General features: G+C 44.9%; 1 protein-coding gene across 4 annotated transcripts in view; it reads left to right on the top strand.

The window, feature by feature from the left end:
• The first annotated feature begins 419 nt into the window (after positions 1-419).
• CPAMD8 (C3 and PZP like alpha-2-macroglobulin domain containing 8) overlaps positions 420-19,746 on the top strand; it is a 55,554-nt gene continuing 36,227 nt past the window's right edge. For 3 of the 4 annotated variants that reach the window (XM_053999312.1, XM_053999314.1, XM_053999315.1), the window contains exons 1-19: positions 420-505; positions 2,734-2,885; positions 4,080-4,102; positions 5,009-5,174; positions 5,297-5,349; positions 5,828-5,845; positions 6,787-6,841; positions 6,979-7,092; positions 7,428-7,512; positions 7,772-7,880; positions 8,652-8,879; positions 9,010-9,180; positions 9,546-9,674; positions 11,798-11,987; positions 13,178-13,350; positions 13,433-13,582; positions 13,685-13,846; positions 16,266-16,408; positions 17,347-17,412. In XM_053999312.1, the coding sequence (XP_053855287.1) occupies positions 420-505; positions 2,734-2,885; positions 4,080-4,102; positions 5,009-5,174; positions 5,297-5,349; positions 5,828-5,845; positions 6,787-6,841; positions 6,979-7,092; positions 7,428-7,512; positions 7,772-7,880; positions 8,652-8,879; positions 9,010-9,180; positions 9,546-9,674; positions 11,798-11,987; positions 13,178-13,350; positions 13,433-13,582; positions 13,685-13,846; positions 16,266-16,408; positions 17,347-17,412 (2,273 nt within the window). The remainder of the gene's footprint in view (positions 506-2,733; positions 2,886-4,079; positions 4,103-5,008; positions 5,175-5,296; positions 5,350-5,827; positions 5,846-6,786; positions 6,842-6,978; positions 7,093-7,427; positions 7,513-7,771; positions 7,881-8,651; positions 8,880-9,009; positions 9,181-9,545; positions 9,675-11,797; positions 11,988-13,177; positions 13,351-13,432; positions 13,583-13,684; positions 13,847-16,265; positions 16,409-17,346; positions 17,413-19,746) is intronic. The other variant, XM_053999313.1, reaches the window with a different exon arrangement.

A 19,746-nucleotide genomic window follows, 5' to 3' on the forward strand; every position in this document is an offset into this window, starting at 1 on the left:
TGGGGCGAGGAGCTCAAGCAGCGCTCCCGGGGCTCCTGGGGCTCGGCAGCGCTGGGGGAAGGCGAGCAGAGCCGGGCGGGCGGCGCTGCGGGGCGGGCGGAGGTGCGGAGCGGCCGGGGCCGGGCTCCGCGCACCTGGGGCCGGGCGGGGCGGGGCGCGGCCCCCTCCCCTCGTCCCCTCCCCGGTGCGCGCTGTCAGGAGCGGGCGGGGAGCCGCAGACAAAGAGCCGGGGCCGGAGCCGAGCGGGCACCGGGGCCAGGAGGGGGCGGCCCGGGGGCGGGGACGCGGCGGGGGCGGCGGCCAGAGGCACCGGGGAGCCGAGCCCGGGCGCGGGGCGGCGGAGCCTCGGGCTGCGCTCGCCGGGAACAAAAGGCTCCTGCTGCCCGCGCAGAGCGCCGTGGCCCGGGCTCCCCGGCACCATGTCCGGCTGCGAGCCCCGCCGCGCCCGGGCGCTGCTGCTGCTCGCCCTCTGCAGCCTGAGCGCTGCCCAGCCCCGCCAGCGCCAGTAAGTACCGGGGACCCCGCGGCAGCATCCCTGGGCAGGGCGGCGCGGGGAGAACCGGCTCTGCTCGGCCGCGGAACAAAGCCCGCGGAGCGCCCGCAGGGGTCGCGGATGGAGCGCGGCGCTCCCCGGTGTCCCCGGCGGTGCCCAAGTGCGGGGAAAGGGGACGGGAGGAGAGAGCGCCCATGCCATACCTGCCTCCAGCTGCTCCGCACGGCGGAGCTTTTATCTGCCAGCAGTTATTTAAGGAATCCGCCTGCTGCGGTGCTGGGGGTGGTTGAAGGTAGCGCTGGGCGCTCCTGAGCAGCGTGTGAAGATTTTTTTTTTTTTTTTTCCTGTGGGAAAGATCAGCCTGGGAGAAAGTGCGGGGAAAGTTCTCTGACTATTAGGAACTGAATCCGCAGCTCTTTTCCAGCATGTTTAGGTTAATTTTTATTAAGGTTTGCTTTGTTCTTTATCCCTGGCTTATTATAGCCCGTCAGCATCGTGAATAGCTGCATTAACTGAGTGCTATGGAGAACTTATTCTCACTTGCTTACTAGAAAATATTTCACGTCCTGCCAAGTTTTGGTGTAACCTGACAGAGCTGTTAGTTGAATGTGCTTAAAGGATCTGTCCAGTCCCTGTCAAATTAACTCTTTGATTGCCAAGTTCAATATTTAATTTTCAAATGCCACTTATTAAGTGATTTAAATAGTTGTGTCAAGGGACTGATACTTCAGAAAGAGTTTCAGCAATTCGGAACAATGTGAGTACATGTGCTTCACATATGGCACTGCAGTGCTGGGCTTATGACAGTTTAAATCTGATCATTTCATCCTGAATGCAGCTGGTACTCTTTCTCTCTCTGCAGCTAAATCAGCTATCTCTCTTACCAAGGATTTGCAGGCTCACTAGTAACTTTTTCTTGTTATTTATTACCATTCTGATGAATTTTCAAACCTGGCAGCCATAAGGTTTTGAATCTGCAAGTACCCCGTGCAATTTAACTCAAATGCCACAGAGTTCTGAACTTCCTTTGGGGGGTAATGGGATCTCCATGGCAATGAGGCCTGCTGAGAGAGGAACATGGGCTTGGAATTTGATAAAAGATTACTTGGGGGCTGTAAAACACCATCATCCTCATCCCAAAGTGATAATTAATCATGAGCTAAAGCAACCTGACTCATGGGACTGTAGAAAGGCACGGGCTGAGAAATTTGGCTTGAAAAGGCATCTGAGGAATTGCCTCGTGTTAAAAAAAATAATCCTTTTGGGTAGGGAAAAAGCCCCAGAAAGGTGTGTCATGAAGAGAATATAAATGTGTTGCTTCCAGCCCAGTGCATCAAAGAGCTCAGAGCCTGCAACGCTTTTGGCTGACAAGTTCATGGCACGGTGCCATTCAGAGAGGAGTGGTGCAGATTCCATTCAGAAACTCTCACATTGCAGCATCTATGGGAGGTCGTTTTGGGTGGCTTTAAAGCTCTCTGTGTGCCTCCTAAAATAATGCCTTTTGTAAACTTGCAGGATCTAATTGTTTGAACAAGAATGTGGTAGTAGAGCTGGGAATTGGAGCCCAGTTTTGTAGCTGCAGTTTCTGGGCTGCTCCTGTATAAACTGCAAGGTCAGGTGTGTTACATGCATCGAGTCTGACATTTAGAAAGCTCCAAAAATCACCTCTGAGTCCCTTCACTTCTCCTATATGAAGCTGAACTATGAAAATGGAGCCATATGGTTGAGTCAAAAATGTCTAAATTGTTTCAGAGAAAGTTCCATGAGAGGTTCAGGTACCTCCTTATTCCTTCATGAACTTTAACTCTTTTATGATTAGCTGATTGTACATTTAATTTGTTACATATAGTAGATAAATGAATGGGCTTTTATTCATTTATTCACTTTAATATGAATTTATTCACTTTAATATGAATTTATTATTATAGATGCAATAAACAGTGATATGTTACTGGTTTTATTTAAATCCTAAGGATTTTCAAGCCATTTGTAGCCACTTAGGCTCTGTTTGTTCATTTATACAATTAGATACATTAGATAAAGGCTTAGATAATTATACATTAGATTATATTTATACATTAGATACAGGCTTAGACTATTGGTGACAACAGATGTGACCCTACAGGGGCAAATACATCACAGAGTATTTGTTCTTTTCCTTTTGCTGCACAAGAAGTGTCTCACAAATGAAGGTAACACTCTTGTGGCTGTGACTGACCACTTCCAATTGTGCTCCTCAGGGGTTATTTGATTGCAGCACCTTCTGTTTTCCGCTCTGGGGTGGAGGAAGCCATAAGTGTGACCATCTTCAACTCTGTCAAGGAGACCACGGTGCAGATCCAGCTGGTGGTCAAAGGAGAGACGGTGTCACGGAGCCACGGAGCAGTCCTGGGTGAGCTCCTGCACTTCTGAGCTTGACAACTGATTTGTGAGCTGAGGTGCTGTGGGAGCACATTGGTATCTCCTAAAGAATGCTTTATGTGATAATGGAATCAAATGAATTGATTTGCTGCTGCTGCACCTTCTCAGTTGATTGTGTTAATGTGGTTTTGATAACTTTGGAACACCAAGATATACAGACACCCAATATAACTGATATTCTAGAGTTTTATAGTGATTATACTTCCTTTTGATGCCTGAATATTTATCAGTGGGGGGCTATATAAGGAACAAAATAAGTTTATTTTAAAGAAAAATAAAAAATCTACATCATCATTAATTTCTTCTCTACAAAATGAGTGCTGGGAATGCAGTCCCCATCTTCAGGACTGGGTGTTGCTGAGAGAGGTGATAATGTCTGTATAGTTGGATAAACCTTTAAAATCCAAGCCAGATGCCTCTGTCCTGTGAGTGAAAGCAATGTGATTTGGTAATATCCAACTTAACACTGAGTGAATTTACACTGGTGCAAGTGAAGTCCAGTAGCCCTGTGGTACCACTGTCAGTAGTGTAGTCAAGGCAATCAGGCTCTTTAACCCTCATGTTTTAACCCTTCTGTATGTTAAAACTGGGAGTTTTATGAAAGGCATTCCATTTCTTGGAACAGATTGTCTCTGGTTGTGCCCTCCCCTTGATGTCTTTGAAAGTGGCTGACAATTGCAAAGCAATTCAAAGGGAGTGATGCTGACACATGTGCACAGCAAATGCTCAAGAGAACTCCTAGGTATGGCTGTATCCAGCAATCCAAACAGATCCCATGAGTGTTTGTTTTGAGAATTATTTAAGTCCCACAAGAGGCCAGGTCCTTTTTAGAACAAAACACTTCAGCAGGCACAGGCTGCCTGTGCTGGAAGCTCAGCCTTGGGGTGCTCTCCAAACACAGAGCATTTTGCAGTTTACACTGGGCAAAAGCTGCCAATAAATGTGGACCAGGTTTATTTTGGAGAACTCTGCTGGGTCTGACTTCTCACCCTGCAGACTGCTTTACACAGTGCAGGAAAATGACTTCAGGTGAAATCACAGCAAAGGGATATTGCAGGGAGCAGCTCTGTGGTGTGGGGTCTTCCTTCACTCAGCTGCAAAGATCTAAAGTCTTAGTGCCTTACCTTGAGAATAACTCTTGCTCTCTCTCTCTCTCATATTTTAGATAAAGGAACAATTAAGCTGAAGGTGAGTTTCAATTATTTTAAGATGTTTTTGGTGAACATATGAGGGACTTTTCCTCAGCCACATCAAGCATTGCTCTCTGGCACAAATAAATGTCACATGCTGGGGCACACACTGAGGAGGACACAGCCTTCACCAGAGGAAAGGTAGAGAGTGAAAACAGCAAAGCTCAACCCATCACAGCTCACCTTTACACCACTAAAGAAAATCAGTGGCTCGTGGCCACATAAATTTCTGTGTTGGGGCTATTTTGTAAGAGTGGCAGTACAGAATTCTGTGTGGGGGTTATGACTTCAAATGTTGGCAAAATGGAGCTGGACTAGAAGAACAAGCCCTTAAAAGTGTTGGGTTTCTTAACTTAGGACTTAATTTGGGCTTGTCGTCTTTGGGATGTTAAATGGGGGTGGTGGAAAATAATATTCAATTGTGTGCATCTGGAATGGTATCAGATTTTTTACCTTGTCACTTTTAATCCGAAGTGATTTTAAAGTAGCTGTTTCTCTGAGCAGCTGGTTGAACATGTACATGCATGCACTTTTTGTTTTGGGGGCTTTTTTTGTGTTGCTCATTGGGGTTTTTCCCTCTGTTGGCAGAGCTGTGGGTTGGTTTCCCCATGTAACACATCTCCTGTACTGGGAGCTGCATGTGTAGATCATGGATCAGCCATCACTTTGCTTGAGTGATAAAGGGCAGAAGAGAATTTCCTGCCGTGTTTTCAGCATGAATTTACCTACTTTGAAGTGTATATATTGTAGAAAACCTAGTATGTCCTTAATTCTCTTTTCACTGCTAACACAGATTTACACCAAAACGCAGCAGGTGCCTCTTCTTGCTCACTTCAGTGTCAATTACATTCCCCAAAAGCACAAAGGCTTTTCTGTGTGTTCCTCACCTCCTGGTGTTTTTTAGGTGCCTTCAGGGCTTCGTGGACAAGCACACCTGAAGGTTTGGGGCAACAGGCACCTGGCAGAGGAAGGGTACATTTTCCACAACTACACCACAGTCACCATCGATAGCAAGGGCTCCTCAGTGTTCATCCAGACTGACAAACCTGTCTACAAACCCAAGCAGAAAGGTAAAGTCATCTTGGACAATTTGCCAGATGCTAGGGCTGCTTTCAAGGGGAGTTTTAGGATGAGTTCTTCTGTTCAGTCTCAGCTCTGGTGACTGATAAACTCCCTCTTTTCCTTTTTTTAGTGTTGATAAACCTCTTTATGGTGACTTCTGACCTGAGGCCAGTCAACGACAGGGTAAAGAAAACTGTTTTCTTTCACACTGTGCAATATGATGGAATTCTTGGTAGCCTGCATTTTATTCAAATGTACACTTATGCAGAAACAGAACTGGGTTTTTAACCTGTTTGGGCATAGCTTGTGACAGCTTGTTTTATTTGTAATTTAGCTTTTTTCACTTGGTCATATTCTTATTGGAGGAGAATACAAACTTTTGCACTGCTGGCAAATAGGAGGCAGCCCTGCCAGATCAGAGACAAGAATTTTTCAGAAACTTGCACCTTATTTAGGTAGTGCACAGATATGTAAATTATCACTTTTCCAAATAGATGTCTGAATTAAATGTGTATTTCTCAGGCTTCTCTTAGCACAGAAGAGATGTTCAAACTCTGTCACGTTGGGCCTCACACCTTGCTTATCTTGACTCAACACCTCAATACAAAAAGCAAAAAAGTTTTTTCATAAAGCCTTTTATTTTTCTTTTTTTTTCTTTCAGATTGAAGCTTATGTGGTGGTGAGTATCTGTGTGCCCACCTAGCACCTGTTCTGTAGAGGTACAAGGTTTGTGTGGCATTTAAAGGAACAAATTTGTGCTTTTCCTGTCCATTATGGCCATTCCCACCCCTAAGCAATACAATTATCTATCCCTGTGTCTCTGTCTGATCTCTGTGCCTTGTTTTTTTTTGCTATCACTAGCAAATATCCTTGTTTTCTACTTCAGTTTCAGAAATTCTTTCCCGTTTTTCAGCCTGAGAAGAATTGGCTTCGTTCACTGGGATTTAGAACTGTGACAGCCCCACTCCCTCTCCCTTCTTTTCAATGCCCACCCACTCCTACCCTTCACGTGCTGGGCTGGCAGAGCAGGGCCACCCTCATCTCTGCACCCAGAGATAGTGGAGAGCAGAAATTCATGGAAAGGAAAGGGTTCTCCTGTCTTCTTTCTTATGATGTGAATGAGAGGTTCCTTCTGTGTTTAGGTGTTGGTTTTTTGTGGTGGGTTTTTTTTTGGTTTTTGGATTTTTTTTTTGTAGTTGTTTTTTAATGTGTTTACCTGTCAGAAAGCAGAAGGATTCACTCTTGTTGAAGATTTAATGCTGACAAAACCAGCAGGATTCATTTCATCTGGGTTTGTCATCTAAAATTTTGTCTTTCTGCCTGTACAGCTCCTTTTAGTGAGGTCAGTCCATCCCATCCAGGACTGGTGTCTTGAGGCAGGGGAAAGACCTGCTGCTTGACACCATTTACTCGTGTGCATTGCTTACAGGAGCAGAGCTCCTAAAGAACTCCAGAAATCAAATACCCCTGATGTAAGGTATTTTTGGGACATTTTTGACAGGCATCGGTTACATTTGAGCTGTCAGTGAGGTGTGTGTATTACAAAAGGAAGTTCTTTGTTGCAAACTGAGTTAAATGTATGAGTGATGCTCATTTTCTCATCCCTAAACCTCCCTGCAGGATCCTCGGGGGTCTCGGATGATAGAATGGAATAACTTGAAGCCATTTTGTTGTGGTAAGTTCCAGATTATTTCTTTTTTCCTCTCTGTTCTGTGATTTGCCTTTGCTTCTGCTTCCACTGAGTCGTGTTCAGTAAGGCTTGGCAAGGGCTGGAGAGTGACAGAGCTCACAGAGTGTTGTTTCCCTTTTCAGGCATTGTCAATATGACTTTTCCCCTGTCTGATCAGCCAGTGTTTGGGGAATGGCTCATCTTTGCTGAGATGCAGGGCCACACTTACAACAAATCCTTTGAGGTGCAGAAATACGGTGAGTTGATGCTAACCCAGGTGCATTTGGAAGAGCAGAACATTGTGAAATGCTTTCACTTGAGATGAAACACCTGAAATACTGCATTTAAAATGCCATGAGGAAAAATTCCTTAGAGCCATGTATTTCAGGGATGCAAGCACTGCTAACTGGGAGCTTTGCTAAGGTCACCTTGCCAGGGTGGTTTTGGTTTGCTGCTGTTGTTGGTTGACCCTCTGCTGGGTGCTACCCTGATAAATCACAACCAGCTCCTGTCAGAGCTGTGGGGACTTTTGCTAAAAGCTGGGCAATGAGATCTGCTTGAAAAAATTCTGCTTGATTTCTTTTCATTGTAGTGCTGCCAAAGTTTGAGCTGCTGATTGATCCCCCTCGCTACATCCGTGACCTTTCACTGTGTGAAAAAGGAACTGTCCATGCCAGGTAGGAACAGGTCCCAAACCAGGTTTCATTGCTGTGGGTTGTAGTGCAGTCACTGGAGCTTGGGTCTCACCTGCTGCAGACTTTTCAGATGATTTCTAATCATTATCAGAAGCTTCCTGAAGTAAGAGCCTTCAAAAACATGGTAAAAATAACAATCTGGAAAACTTCCTGTGGTAATGTTTTCTAGTTGTGCAGGTAATGTGGTAATTGTCTTTATGAAACCAGCTGGAAGTTATTAATCATCTTCTTTGCATTCCAGATACACATTTGGAAAACCAGTGACAGGGAAATTAATTGTCAATATGACTATAAATGGTGTTGGGTACTACAGACATGAGGTGGGACACCCTGTCCTCAAGACCATCCAGGTGAGGGAGACCGTGGACTCACCTGTGATAAAATGTCTGTCTTCTTTAACATTTATCCCACAGCTCTGTTTTGCTGCTGATGGGAGATCAGAAAATGAAGGAGTAAATATTATAACTGGGGCCATTGCTTATTTTTGCATGGTATGTTTATGATTTTAGATATTAGGAGGAGGCTCTTTTCCCAGAGGGTGCTGGCACTGCCCAGGCTCCCCAGGGAATGGTCCCGGCTCCAAGGCTGCCAGAGCTCCAGGAGCTCTCAGGGATGCTCAGGGTGGGGTTGTTGGGGTGTCTGTGCAGGGATGGGCTAGACTGATGATCCCTGAGGGTCCCTTCCAACTCAGGATATTTTGGGATTTGGTGGGATGAGAATTTGTTGGCATAGTTTTAATCTGTCTTAAGAGCATGTGGGGCAGAGGAGAGCAGGAGCCTGAGGTGACAGAGTTAGTCCAGACCATGTCTAAGGGGGGAAAATGAACTTTCCCCTTTCCTTTTCCCCTTTCCTTTTCCCCTTTCCTTTTCCCCTTTCCTTTTCCCCTTTCCTTTTCCCCTTTCCTTTTCCCCTTTCCTTTTCCCCTTTCCTTTTCCCCTTTCCTTTTCCCCTTTCCTTTTCCCCTTTCCTTTTCCCCTTTCCTTTTCCCCTTTCCTTTTCCCCCTTCCTTTTCCCCTCCAAAACACTGCTGCCAGCCCCCATCAGGTGCCTGTGCTCTAGGTTTGTTTCCTGTGCCCTGTGAGGGTGTGCAAAGCCCTTTCCCTGTGTGTGCCCCACCCCAGATCGATGGCTCTGCCGTGTTCGAGGTGTGTGTCAGGGACATGATGCCAGCAGATGTCCCCGAGCACTTCCGAGGCACAGTCAGCATCTGGGCCACGGTGATCAGCTCTGATGGCAGCAAGCAGGTGACCTTTGATGACTCCACACCTGTCCAGAAGCAGCTGATTGATATCAAGTACTCCAAGGACACCAGGAAACAGTTCAAACCTGGGCTGCCTTACAAAGGCAAGGTGAGATTAAAAGTAGAGCCATGGATATGTGGCTGATTTAAGTTGCACTGACTTGATCCTAGTGATTTTCCCCCACCTGGAGTTGCTGATAATTTAAAGCAAATTGTTCTATAAACGCCCCACTGTGCAGGTAGAGGTCACTTACCCTGATGGAAGTCCAGCTGACAGAGTCACCATCCGAATTAAAGCTGAGCTCACACCAAAGGACAATGTTTATACAAGTGAACTGGTCTCAAGGAATGGCCTGGTGGAGTTTGAAATCCCCTCCATCCCCACAGCTGCCCAATACGTCTGGCTGGAGGTGGGTAAAAGCTCCTTATAGGATTAGCAGGCTTTAATGTAACTAATCTTGTCAAACCTGCACTTTATAAATCAGTGCTACAAACAGGAAATCAGTGCCTTTTAGCTTCAGCTCCTGGGTTCCAGCACAGCAAACACTGGCTGGTTTCTTGCTGCAAAGAGAACTGATGTTGATAACCACCATGAAAAGATGCTCCTCCAAATACACCTTAATGTGGTAGTAGGGGCCCAATATTTGGGGAGTAAAGATGTCAAGAGATGAAAGGTGAAAGGTATAAAATGGGAGAGGAGAGTAGAGATTAAGAAAGAGCAAAATGAGCTTTCTATGCATGACATTGATGTAACTTTTTTTCTCCATTTTTTAAGACCAAAGTGACAGCAATTGATGGGAAACCCTCTGGGGATCAATATCTGCCCAACTACTTGTCCATCAGCAGCTGGTACTCACCCAGCAAGTGTCACATCCAGCTCCAGGCACCAGATAAACCTTTCCAGGTACGTTGGCTTCACCTTCCATCATGGGAATGAAATTAAATCCAAGCATTGCTTGGATTAAAGTGCTTTGTCCTAATTAAATATTTCTGGACGTTCCTGATTCTGGGATCCTGAACTGTTTCCACCACAAAGGATGAAGGAGCTGCACTTGGTGCTCTGTGCAGCACCTCAAATCCAGCCCTTTCTGTTCAGAGGGGCTGGGTGTAGGCATGGAAAACTTCAGTTTTCCACATTTGAATGTGTGTTCTGTGCCTCCAGTAATGCCCATTGCGTGCTGAAAATGATTGGAAGTGATGTTAGTGGGAGTGGCTGAATTACTAAAGACCAAAATTAAGGCTGTGTAGTCTCACTGGAACTCCCAGTTTAAATCTCATCTGGATCTGTTCAATCTTCCAGTTGTTGAGCTCTGAACATGATTGCCTTGTCTTCTTTGGTAGGTTTTGTAGGAGCCTCTCTAAAAATGTAGTTCTGCTCTATAAAAGTTGTTGTGATTTCTCTCCTAGAGAAAAGATCTGATTTAACCATGATTCCTGTTGCATAATGTTTTCTGAGAGTTGTTCAGGGTTTCTTCTTACCCAAGAAAATATTTTGAAGGTCTGCATATTGCTCAGTGGAAAAAAAAGTGGGTTTTGGCCATAAACACTGAGAGTTGTTATCAGCAGGTCTGTCAGGTTGGTTTCAGACTCTTTGTATCCAAATAAGAGCATTTTGTTTTATCATTGCATTTCATGGAAGTTTAATGGCTAATTAATCTTTTACAAGTTTCCTGAGGTATGGAAAGGGGATTATACACTGCTAATCTGAACACATTGTTCTTATTATAACCTGATTAGAACTAATTCTTCTGTGGGAAAGCTTGGAGCTGGATGACCAGCTGATGTGGGAACTGTTTCCATGCACTGCCAGCTCTTACTGGGTGTTCCAATTAGCTACATTCATTTTTTAATGAATTGTTTCATCATTTGCACTGGGGAATTCTTAATACTTCAAATATTTGATGTCACGAGGCACCTCTTGGACTCTGTGGCATTCTCACTGTGTTGAACCATCAGCAGCTCCTTGTGCTCCAGTTCTGCCCTTTTGGCTGGTGCCATGTGTGCATTCTGCAGGGAGAGCACTTGGAGCTGAATAAAGAGAGGTTTTTCAGAACATTTCTTTGGGATTTTCTGTCAAGCCTGAATGGTTTTATTTGGGAACTACTCTGCTTTAAATGGCAGGAGGGTGAGGAGGGGAAGGTGCTGAAGAAATCCTACTGACCACAAGTGTCAGCCACTCCTCAGATCCCAGAGGGAAGAGTTTGTGTTCCTAGGAAAGTCTGCTGCTCCACAGAGTGATTATTGCTCAGCCAGACATGACCAGTGCTAATCCCATGGCTGATGTCTGCTCTGTTGGGAATTTGGGGGAGTTTGTCTTGGGGGTGTTCAGTACTCACTGAGCCCCTCTGGGTGCAGAGTTTCAGTGCCCAGGTGTGCTGCTCTGGAGCCTATTGCAGGCATCAGATGAGTTACCAAGACAAAAAAAAAGCAAATTTCTTCTCATTTATTTGTGTGTTTGACACCTTCCTGAGTGCCCAACTTACAAATTATTATCAAAACTTTGTTATCAAAAATTATTATTATCAAAAATTTGAAAGCATTTTCCCTCAGATCTCTTCCCAGTCATTTCATGGTGATGTTTGAATTGATACTTGCCACATGGATGTAATCACAATTAAACTGCAAAGACTATCAAACACATATCTCTTCCCACCCCCAACCCAACTCTTTCCTTTTTTGGGCTGGGCTACTGAAGGGGTGTCTAAAATTCAACCAATTCTGACAGCTGCTCTGTGCCAAAAGGCTTAACTTCCAGGATTCCAGAGATTCCTTTATTGTTCCATTAATGCATACAACCCCCAGCTCATTCTCCTGTAGATTTGCAGTGAGTGGAGAGCTGAACACAGGCCCCTTTTTATTGTGGAAAACGTCCCTGAGAACAGTGCTAATGTAATAATACACTTTTCAATGCATCCATTTGTTAGGAGAAGGCTCACACCTCCTGTGGCCTGGAACCCAAGCAGGTTTCTGTGCTTTATCAACCCAAAACTCAGAGGAAATTTTTGGCTTTTCTGTCCCTGCCTGCAGGTGGGAGAGGAGGCCTGGATTGCAGTGAAATCCACCTGTCCTTGCAACTTCACTCTGCATTATGAGGTGGCATCACGAGGGAACATTGTCCTGTCGGGGCTGCAGCCCAGCAATGTCACCCAGCAGAGGAGCAAAAGAGCCACCACAGCCTTTGAGAAGAACACTGACCTCACACGCCTCCCAGGAACAGGTAGCCAGCACCAGAAATGCAATTCACCCCTCCTGTCAGTGAAAAACAACCTTTCCACAACCTTTCTGTTAATGTGACGCTCCTTAAAGAATATAGATAATTTTGTGCAAGAAAAATAGTGAAATCCATTGCCCTCAGGCATGTAAAAGAATTCTTCAAGAGGGTTAACTCTTGAAAAGTTTTCTTTGGTCTTTCTGTAGTCGTTCTCAGTTGAGAAAACTCTAATATTTTCTTGGAGTGGAGTGGCAGGGAAGTGTAGGGCAGGGCTGAGGCAGTTGGTTAAATTGGTTGAGCTTAAACTGAGGAGAGGATGTTAGATGGAAAGAGAAAATTAAATGGGGAGATCACACAGCCCACAGGGGAAGGGAAATGAAATGTGGACTCCTGCTTTGTACAAGGAGTAACAGAAAGACACAAATCTGGTGGATTTGGGGAGCAGGGGGGTGGAAAATGGTGGGATTGGGAAGATGGATATAACAGCTGCCAAAGGAAAAGTCTGGATGTCCTGGCAACCACTTTGGGAGTTGGGGAAAGAGAAACAGGAACCTCCCTCCAGGTACCCACCAAGCTCCTGGCAATCAGGAATTTAGGATTTGTGATGATTTTCTGCACTGAAGGTTTGCTCTGAGCTGTTGCATTTATAGTTTGCTCAGGCTTTGTGGCTGCTCTGTCATTGGAAAAGTTCAAGGCTTGTGTGGGACTTTGGGCAGCCTGGTCTGGTGAAAGACATCCTTGTCCACAGTGGGATCTTTAAAGGTCCCTTCAACCTAAACCATTCTGTGATTCTATTGAACAGCTCCAGTGATTCTCTGCTCTATAAAACTGCATAATCCTTTTTCAAGCTTATTCCTTTTCTCTCATCAGCATTCTTCAGCAATAGATAACATTTTCTGTTTGATTTCAATGGCTTGATAACTGTGTGTTTCCTTGATCTCATACCTGGAAAACCACTGAGTAATCCTTCCCTACCCACCTTCTCCATGCTGCTCATTAAATTATGAGTGCTAATTACCTTCCACAATGAGGAGGAAAAGGGAAAAGATTCTGAACTCAAGAAGGTGTGCAGCAGGAACAAGGGAAGAATGCAAGTCCTGAATGGAGAGTTCTGTGCCTGTCAGCATTAGGAGGGGGCAGGAAGGGAGTGACTGGGATAAATAAAGCAATTTTTCTCTCCACAATTCCTGTTTCAGCACCTCCCAGCCCGCCTGCAGCAGAGGTTGAGGTGTGTGTGACCTTCCTGAGGTTCTCAGTCGTTCACTCCATGGCTCCCCTGGGTCGGCTCCTGGTGTACTACGTCAGGGAGAACGGAGAGGGGGTCACAGACAGCCTGCAGTTCACTGTCACCTCCTCCTTTGAGAACCAGGTAGTGGACAGGGAGGGCTGCTGTCTCGTTGCTCTTTGGTTTTTGGGACAATCACAGCGTTTAATGGGATTTCCCTTCCCAGGTTGCCGTGACGCTCTCGACCAACGAGACCAGGCCTGGTGACCTTGTGAACATCAAGGTCAGAGCTGCAAAAGGAAGCTGTGTCTGCATGGCCACGGTGGACAAGAGTGTCTACCTGCTCAAAACAGGCTTCCAGCTGACAGCCAGCCAGGTAGAGCGAGCTTCAAGCACTGATGTCCTCTTCTCACCCCTGTGATCCTCACCCACCTGCAGGAAGCAGCCACGGACAGCAGCCTGTGCCCTTTCCCTGCAGGTGTTCCAGGAGCTTGCAGAGTATGATGTGTCTGATGCTTTTGGAGCTCCAAAGGAAGAAGGGCACTTCTGGTGGCCTGGCATGTCCTCCCGTAGGCGCCGCAGATCTTCTGTGTTCCCCTGGCACTGGGACATCACCAAGGACGCTCGCTTCGCCTTCACAGTAGGAAGAGCCAGCCTCCCTTCTCTCTTCTCTGCTTTCATGTTTGCAGGGGCATTTTCAGCTCCAGAACCAGCCTCCCTTCTCTCTTCTCTGCTTTCATGCTTGCAGGGGCATTTTCAGCTCCATAACCAGCCTTCCTTCTCTCTACTATGTCTTTTTTGTGCTTTCATGTTTGCAGGGGCATTTTCAGCTCCATAACCAGCCTTCCTTCTCTCTGCAGTGTCTTTTTTGTGCCTTCATGTTTGCAGGGGCATTTTCAGCTCCATAACCAACCTCCCTTCTCTCTTCTCTGCTTTCATGCTTGCAGGGGCATTTTCAGCTCCAGAACCAGCCTTCCTTCTCTCTGCAGTGTCTTTTTTGTGCTTTCATGTTTGCAGGGTGATTTTCAGCCCCGTAACCAGCCTTCCTTCTCTGCAGAGTCTCCTCTGTGCTTTCATATTTGCAGGGGGGATTTTCAGCTCCAGAACCAGCCTTCCTTCTCTCTGCAGAATCTCTCTTGTGCTTTCATTTTTGTAGGGGCATTTTCAGCCCCATAACCAGCCTCCCTTCTCTGCAGAGTCTCCTCTGTGCTTTCATGTTTCCAGGGGCATTTTCAGCTCCATAGGCTCCAGGGCTTTTCCCCACATCAGAGCTGTGTAGGGTGAAAAGTGGTTTTTGAGAACAGAGTACACTGTTCTAGCAAAGATATCTGAGAAACATAATTTGATTTTAGCCAATCTAATCTTGGTAGGGCCAGTTATCCTGCTGGGTGAAGGAATCCATGCTGATGCTCTGGAGAATCAGACAGGGACCAGAAGGTTCCTCCAGGCAGGGGTGAGCTTGCAGATCTCTTCTGCAGCTACTCCAACAGGGAGGGAAGGTGGAATGTCAATCTTTCCTTGTAGCCTTTTGGACTGTCCTTTGGAAATCATTTCAGTTTCTTTCCTGCCCTGGTTCTCCCAGCTTCTGTTGCCATCTGCATGAAAGACCCTCATATCCTTGATCAGGTTACTCCTTAAATGCTATGTATTTATAATTAATTGGTGTGTTCCCATAGTTAAACCTGGCCAGATATTAAAAAAATCCTTTGATCTGTGCTGTGCTTTTGAATCAAATTGAAAGTTGAGCATTTAAAACAAGTTGGGTTTTTTAAATGTACTCATGCACTACTTCATTTTTTCATTGCTTTGCATACTAACAGTGCAACCTTTTAAAGCTGAAAACCAGTCATTTGTAGCTCTTAAGAAAAAACTGCTATTTCCATGAGCTTTTTGCTTTGCCTTTGTTTAAAATGGGCGTTCCCTCATCTATTTGAGAAGTTCACCCTTTCAGGCTCTGCTTCCATCCCTTCTTTGCTTTCCACACCACTGCAGGGTGTAACCCCTGCTCCCTGAGACAAGGAAAAGGCTGAGCTGTAAATGTTTCATGTTCTTTACATCATCTCCTTCTTGCCCCTCTGAAATGCAGACTGGCCTGGAGAACCAGTGCCACAGCTCTGATCTTTGCTGTTCTTTCCCTTTTTAATCCGCATAACTGCTGATAATGGTGATCCTTGCTTCCTACAGATCCCCCATCTCTTCATTCTTTGCCCTTCCTCTGATTTTAGCTAAATTGTTTTGTTATGTTGCCTTAAACCCCAGAGGCTTTCACACATTCCCCCAGTGCCTCGATGTCTTAATTACAAACTCTAAATCCTCATTTTTGCTTCTCCCCCGGGCGTCTGAGGTTTTTGTTTTGTTTTGTTTTGTTTTTTTCTCTGATGCAGCTTTTTTTTGTCCTTACTGAGAGCTGCAAACTCTTGGGAAAAAGTTCATTTTTGGGAGGCTGGTGTGAATGCAGGGGCTGCACACCTGGTGTGCAAGAACTGGGGGTGTGTGCAGAGAACAAAGCTCATCCTCCAGTGGTGCTGGGAGCTGCTGTCTCTCATGAATAAGAGCATTTAAGGGACAGGGCTGGGAGCTTTCCCTGTGCTTTCCCTGTGTGGACACTTTTCATTTTGCTTGGCACCCCTGGCAGGGCAGAACTGGTGATGCCTGGTGAGAGAGCAGCCTGCTCACTGCAGCAGAGCACACTGGAAACTTTTAGGAAGGGTAAAGAGCTGTGATGTTGTATTCTAGGGGAAAAAATAAGATTTTTTTTTTACCTTTCACACTTGCCCAGTAATGTTAGGTACTGATTTAAATGCATTTTCCAGTCAGAAAAGAGCTTTCTCATAAAGCCTCTGCCTATGCACCTTCACATTAACAGTCATTTTTACAGAAAGCTTTAAAAAATCCTCAAGATTCAAATGAGATTTCCCCTGTAAATGTTGAAATAGGATTGAGGGACTCTATTAAAAAAAATCAGTGCACATTTAATTCCTTTCCTTTAATTCTTTTTATTTATTTCTTTTTTTCCCTTGCTGGTTTTTGTTTTGTGGTGTTGATTTTTCATTGTCTAGGAAACTGGCTTGGTGGTGATGACTGACATAGTCAGCCTGAACCACAGGCAGAATGGAGGGATGTACACAGATGAGGCTGTCCCAGCCTTCCAGCCACACACTGGCACCTTGGTGGCCACCATGCATTCCAAAATAGCACCAAGGTAACGTTTGGGGTTTAATATCTATTGTCTGTGATGCTCCTGGCTGGTTTTTTTCTCTATTCTCAGCTGTTTTCCACCTCCATGCCCCCAGGCTTAGACAAGACAATGATGGGGAAATTCTTCTAAAGGCTTGGTAGATGTAAAAAAAATTAACTGGCACTGCTTTGTTAAATTTAATTTAATTCTAGAAAAATGACATATGCAAAGAGTGCTAAATTATCATTTTGAAGAATATTTCTTTGCAATTTGCTGTGAATTTCTTGGAATATTTGCAAGCTGCAGCTGTTTTTGCAGAGTCACTCATTGCTCATGATTTGGACCATTCAGCAGGTGGTCAAAATCAAGAGAATGAGGATGTGCATGAAGGAAAGGTTGTGAAGTACCACAAGTGATGCTGCACCCGAGGATGGGCCTTCCCTCTGCATCCTGAACTTCCTGGAAGCCTCTCTTAGCAGAGGAGCTTCTGGGGTTAATTAAGAAATAGATAATGAAGTATAACAGGTCTAAAAAGCTGATTTAAATTATTGAATTATTAGAAATCAGGACAATTCAAAGAGCAGGGATGGAGAAGGATGCAAAGGAGGGATGCAGTAGCTGCTGCTGGGAGTCACCTGCTGCATTTGCTCCCCCTGATTCCATTTGGTGAAAGAATTTGGATCACAAACCAATTTGATTTTAGATTCCATTATTTCTGCTGGTTGCAAAGGTTACCTTACTTGTACCATTTTTTAGATTCTTGTTTCTGCAGAGTGGGTGTGCACACAAAGGGATTGTTTCAAAAGACCATGCAATTTGTGTTATTCACTCCTTAATGAGTCTGCACCAGACAAAGTTTTGGTTGTGTGAGCCAGAGTCAGGAGATGACTCTGATTTATCACTGACTGCTGGAAATATCTTATTAAAAGAATCAATTTGCAAGGATTTATTTCTTGTTCTAGCAGAGCAGAGAAGAGGAAAAGGACCTTCTTCCCTGAGACGTGGATTTGGCACTGCCTCAATGTCAGGTATTGGCATTAATTATATCCAGAGGGTTGTAAACAGAGCTCTCTAAAATCTAATGAGTTACACTGGCATTTTCTGATATTTTAAATTTTAAATTTTTAAAAATTATTTCCCCCCCCTATTGTTGTTGTTTTTCTTCATTACCACTTCAATCTTTGCAACATTTCCTCTGGTCCTGAAGTGTGTTCCCTTTATTCAAGCTGAACCTGTCAGTTGTGCCCACATTGCTTCTCTACTGATTGCTTCTCAAATTTCACAGAGCCCTTCTTTCTCTGTCATCTCCTGCAAGAACATCTCCCCCAGACCTCAATCTGCTGCCTCCCAAATCCTGGTTTCCTCTGGGTACAGTTGGAACTAAAAAAAAAAATTACTAAAGAGATAACTAACCCATCCCACACCAGCACATCTAGGATAATTTGAAGCAATTATTAAAAAGCTTCTCCAGGTTTGCAAGTAAACTTAATTCTCAATAAATGATTGTAAATTAAATTTGACAGGAACTTGGAGCAAGTGTATTCAAATCTGTTCAATTGAGCATGAAATATGCTTTGTAGAAATACACAAAGAATTCCAGAGGTGCCCATTTGGGCCTCAGCAAGCCAGGGCAGTTAATTATAAGTGGGAGAGTGTGGAATAAAAAGTTGCAGATTGCATTTTCTCTGCTTCATTTCATTAGAAACAACTGAGTTGGAGCATTCCTTAATTTCCACTCTCTTGAACAGGAAGAATTAATTTTTTTTTTCTTCTACCATTTATAATTATAATATACAATCCTAAAAAAAAAAGAAAAAAGAAACAAAAGCCTAATGTCAACTTCCCAAACCAATTCTAAAAATTCCTAGAGCCTGGCTGGAGGGTCTAATGGCTGGAAATGAGTGTGTACTTTGGCCCTGTGCCCAGAAGAGTAAGTGCCCTCATGTGTGAAAATAATGTTAATGCTGGTTATGGGCTGGAATCCCAGTGGAAAGAACATCAGCTGCAACAAATTGTCCGGTTAAACAGGCTGGAATATTGCCAGCCCTGGAGCCAGGACTCCCTCCTGCCTGCTCCTCAGGGCTGAGCATCAGTGCAGGTGTCAGCTGCTAACTGCAGTCAGGGTGAGCACCTAAGTGTCTGCTTAAAAGGAATTAAAATAACTTCAGCCTTTAAGTAGGTTTAGATTGGATATTGGGAAGAAATCTTTCTGTGGAGCCCTGGCCCAGGGTGCCCAGAGCAGCTGTGGCTGCCCCTGGATCCCTGGCAGTGCCCAAGGCCAGGCTGGGCAGGGCTGGGAGCAGCCTGGGACAGGGGAAGGTGTCCCTGCCATGGCAGGGCTGGCACTGGATGGGCTTTAAGATCCCTTCCAACCCAAACCATTCCATGTTTCTATGATACAAGTGCATTTCCCAAGGCTTTTCCCTCTGGAGTTTGAGCTGGGGGAACCACATCCACTGGCCAGTGCTTGGAGTCTGGCTGAACAAGCACGGTGGTCTCCACTTTTTATTGTTGTAATCCTTCCCCTTTGTAATACAAACACAGAGATGAGTCCCTGATGAGCTGCCTGGCTCCTGACAGGAGCAACAGCTTCAGGCTCACTGAGAATTCATTTCTTGAGAGGAGCAAAGCCAAGGCAAGGTGCTTCACTGGTGCCTCAAGTGTGAGCAGATCTGACAAGCAGTGGCAGTGCAGCTCTTGGTGTGTTCTGGGTGTGCATCAGGCACCTCTGCAGATGAGGACAGCATGTCAAGGTGGGCACTTCTGAAGACCTCCCATTCTCATTTTCCATGCCCCCAAAGCTGGCAGCATGTGTGTCAAGCTCTGGGGAATAAATAAGAGCTTGAGAGGAAACAACCTTGGGGTGCACTCACAACTGCACCAATCATCCTGCCAGCTGAGCCATGAAATAGCTTTTGTTCTTGTGTTAGAGGAAATGTTTTCTGTTCCAAAAGCTGCTTTGCAGGAGGGAAATAGCAAAAAAATTTCTGAAGAACAAAACTGAATTTCTATTATTATAAAGCATGGAAGAGGATACCACGTTTATTCTATCCCGTTGTGCTGTGCACAGGAAAGCTAAATACTCAGAGATTTGATTTTTAATAACTGATTTCAATCCTCATTGAAAGAATATGATAGGTTTGGAAAATTTCTAAGTCAGTCATTCCAAAACCAATCAAACCAAAGTGTTTCTGAATCAAAACAAGCAGTTGATGAACTGGATGTTTAGAAAGTTTCTAATTTGTCCTTGCATTCAAGCAGAGTCTGCAGTGTGGCAATGGACACAGGGACAATGAGTTCCAAAAAAACCCCACTTTTATTTCACTAGCTATTAAATCAATTATTGTTGAACTGTTTTTATC

This window comes from Vidua macroura, chromosome 26, assembly GCF_024509145.1.
Source record: "Vidua macroura isolate BioBank_ID:100142 chromosome 26, ASM2450914v1, whole genome shotgun sequence".
Classification (NCBI taxonomy): Eukaryota; Metazoa; Chordata; class Aves; order Passeriformes; family Viduidae; genus Vidua; species Vidua macroura.